The sequence below is a fragment of the Setaria viridis genome, chromosome 2, assembly GCF_005286985.2.
Source record: "Setaria viridis chromosome 2, Setaria_viridis_v4.0, whole genome shotgun sequence".
NCBI lineage: Eukaryota > Viridiplantae > Streptophyta > Magnoliopsida > Poales > Poaceae > Setaria > Setaria viridis.
Genome location: NC_048264.2, coordinates 2,901,335 through 2,904,299, shown reverse-complemented (window position 1 = coordinate 2,904,299; position 2,965 = coordinate 2,901,335). Strand labels below are relative to the sequence as shown.

The following is a 2,965-nucleotide window of genomic DNA, read 5'->3' as shown; positions in this document are numbered from 1 at the left end:
GAAAGGAAGGACTAGGGTCTAGGGAGCGGCCCAGAATAGGCTTGAGATCAGCCCAGTTACTAGTAGGCTGTTCGCAGTTGTAGCCCATTGGCTCCTTCCGTCTTTTCTTTCCGTTCACTTGTTTTAAGGAACAAAAATAAAATCGATTCCCTTTTTCTTCTTCTTTTTTGCACGTCGGCACGTTGTATGGGGCGCGGGCGTTTGCTGATGAACCGGAACTACGATGAAGCCTGATGCGGCGGGAGGACAACCACACACGGCTTAAGCATGAGCAAGTCACGCAACGAAACTGCAACCACATACATCTAGAAACGGTGAGACGACGACGGACATTCATATCAGTGTGTGATGAAGCATGTACTGGTGTGATGACTTGGTGTGACCACGCCTGACGCGCTGCAGCTACTGGGGTCTGGAGTCTGGACTGGGCACTACTGGGCATGGATACGTAGCAGCGATGCGGCTGCAGGGTCTTTCGGTGCACCACCTCGCCTAGCGCAGCTAGCATATACCATGGGGGTTTTTCCGCCTCCTCTCGCTCGCTTTCGGGGACGCGGCAGCTTGCCGGGCCTATTCCCGGAAACCGACCGACTCGTCCAGCCACTCAGTCGCTACGGCATGCCATTATTCATGCAGGCGTCGGCGTCGTCGGCGTCGTCGCCCTCTTTCTTTCGCATATGCACTGGCACTCGCCACGCTCATCACTTCATCAGCCCTGCAGTTTGCTGCCGCGCGCCCAAATAAAGCACTAAAGCAGCAGCCGCGGGCGCACACGTCACTAAAGCTAGCGAAAAAGGCGTGTGCGCTGCGCGAGTTTTAACTCTAAGGCTGCAGCAGGCTGCTCTGAACGCCTCTCATCTCATCTCATCTCATCTCATCTCATCTCGTCTGCAACGGCGGCAGCCGGGCAGCAGACCCGCCTGCCTGGTGCCTGCAGAGATCTGTACTGCATGGAACAAGTTTGGCAACGGAAAATGGAAAAGGAACATCGTCGTGTTGCATTTGCATTCCAAACTTGCACTGCGTTACACCACAGGGATTGGATCGAAACCAGCTAAATTCACTACTAGCTAGATTAAAACCTGCTCATCATCACCAGAGATTACAAGAACTAGAAACGTACGCCAGGTAGCTACCACAGCGACGACTGAAGCCGCCGCCGCCGCCGCCGGTTAATTGTATCTACACCGATCGATCGAACAAGAAACCGTCACCAGGCAGCCACGTCGCTGCACTCCGCCGCCGTTCACAGCCAGAGGGCGCCGGCCTGCTTGAGGAGCGGGACGAGGGTGCCGTTGATGTGGCAGGCCATGACCTTCTCGACGCCGCCCAGGAGCCGCCCGCCCACGAACACCACGGGCACCGCCGGCTGCCCCGGGGGGAGCAGCTGCGCCAGCGCCGCCTGGATCTCCCTGCCGCCGCCGCTTGAACCAAGCTGGTCGAGCTCGTAGACGGTGGGGCCGACGCCGAGGCCGAGGAGGAGGCGCTTCACGACGTGGCACATGCAGCAGCCGCTGGCGCTGAACACCACCACGGCGTTCCCGCTCGCCATGCGCGCCACCCGCTCGTACACCGCCATCGCCGCCTCCGCCTCCGCGCCGCCCGGCGCCGACGACGGCGCGTCCGCCACCGCCACGCCCACGCCCACGCCGCCGCTCCCCGTGCTGCCGGACTCCGCAACCTCCATCCGCAGCATCCTCGCTCGCCTCCTCGGTCTCTTCTTCTTCGCTGGAGGGTGAGTAGTGAGTGGTGAAATGGTCACTGGTGGTGAATTCTTGGCACACGGCACGCTGCAATGCGAGGCGAGGCGGTGGAGGGACGGAGGGAGGGAGGGGGTGGGCGTGCGCTTTTATAGGCCGGGTGGTCAGGGCTGGTGGATGAAGACGACGCTTGCAACAGCGAATTGAAAGGGGAAAGAGAGAGATGCTTGGTGGTGGTGGCACGGGATACGACGAGTACTACTCCTAGGCCCTACCTACAACTACTACTAGAAGGGAATGGAGAGACGAGACACGAGAGAGAGCTGTGGGGGAGTCGAGTGGAGTCAAAGGTAGCCGCGACATGGATCGCTTTTGGCAGGAGCCTGTGTCACTCCGCAACCAACAAGGCCTGGCCGGCAACTCTCTGACCTCCAGTACTCACGCCTCTTCCACTACGGTCCTACGGTTACTCGGTTAGGGAGGGAGGGAGGGAGAGAGAGAGAGGGAGAGAGAAGCAAAGCAACCAGAGCTGTTACGTTGCATTGCCTGCGCCACACACAACGCAATGCGAGTAGTAAAGCAGGTGGTTAAAGTGGCTGTTGCAAGGGCTTTTTGCGTGGGCTGGGGAGGGGATCAGATCATCAGAGAGGGTGAACGCAAAAGGCAATGGCAAAGGGGCCAGATGCATCATCCTCTGGCGTCGGCGTTTGTTGCCATCTACTACTCCTACAAGCTCAGCTGTTTTTACCCGATACCCGGCCGGCCGTTGCTACATCTGATCTCGTCTCAACTCCTACAAACCTCGTGAATGAATTATCAAAAAGAAGAAGAAAGGAAATCTCAACCTTGTGGTAGCATAGCAATGCAGGACGGATGGACATGTAGGTGTTCTACGATCCTTGACGTTAATGATGATGAAGAAGAGGTGTGTCGAACAACGATCTACTCGTACGGCGATCGTTGCGCGCATCAGCAGAACCGCGCCGGCGGACACGGCGGGGATGTGCCGCCGCCGGCCGGCACGCAGACGGACACGGACGGACCAAGTGGCCGGGGGCATGGCATCTCCATACCCATGGCATGGTGGGGCCGGACAGGCCGGGACAGAGCGATGACGGCGTGAGTGATTCACGCATTCACGGTGCTGGCCGGCACCGCGCCGGGCCACCGCTGCCCGGGCCGACAGGGAGCCGACAGCGCCATGTCCCGCGCCTTCGTCAGCCGCCGCCCGGCCGTTTGACCCACTGGGCCCCGCCCTCTCCTCG

At 59.6% G+C, this 2,965-nt stretch overlaps 1 protein-coding gene across 1 annotated transcript; it reads right to left on the bottom strand.

The window, feature by feature from the left end:
- Positions 1-977: 977 nt before the first annotated feature.
- Positions 978-1,829, bottom strand: LOC117845517 (glutaredoxin-C9). Its single transcript, XM_034726576.2, has one exon. The coding sequence runs from the start codon at positions 1,694-1,696 to the stop codon at positions 1,247-1,249; it is 450 nt and encodes a 149-aa protein (XP_034582467.1). The 5' UTR covers positions 1,697-1,829; the 3' UTR covers positions 978-1,246.
- Positions 1,830-2,965: the final 1,136 nt, after the last annotated feature.

Excerpts from the sequence above, each read along its gene's own strand:
- LOC117845517 (XM_034726576.2), bottom strand. The coding sequence starts at position 1,696 with ATGCTGCGGATGGAGGTTGCGGAGTCCGGCAGCACGGGGAGCGGCGGC.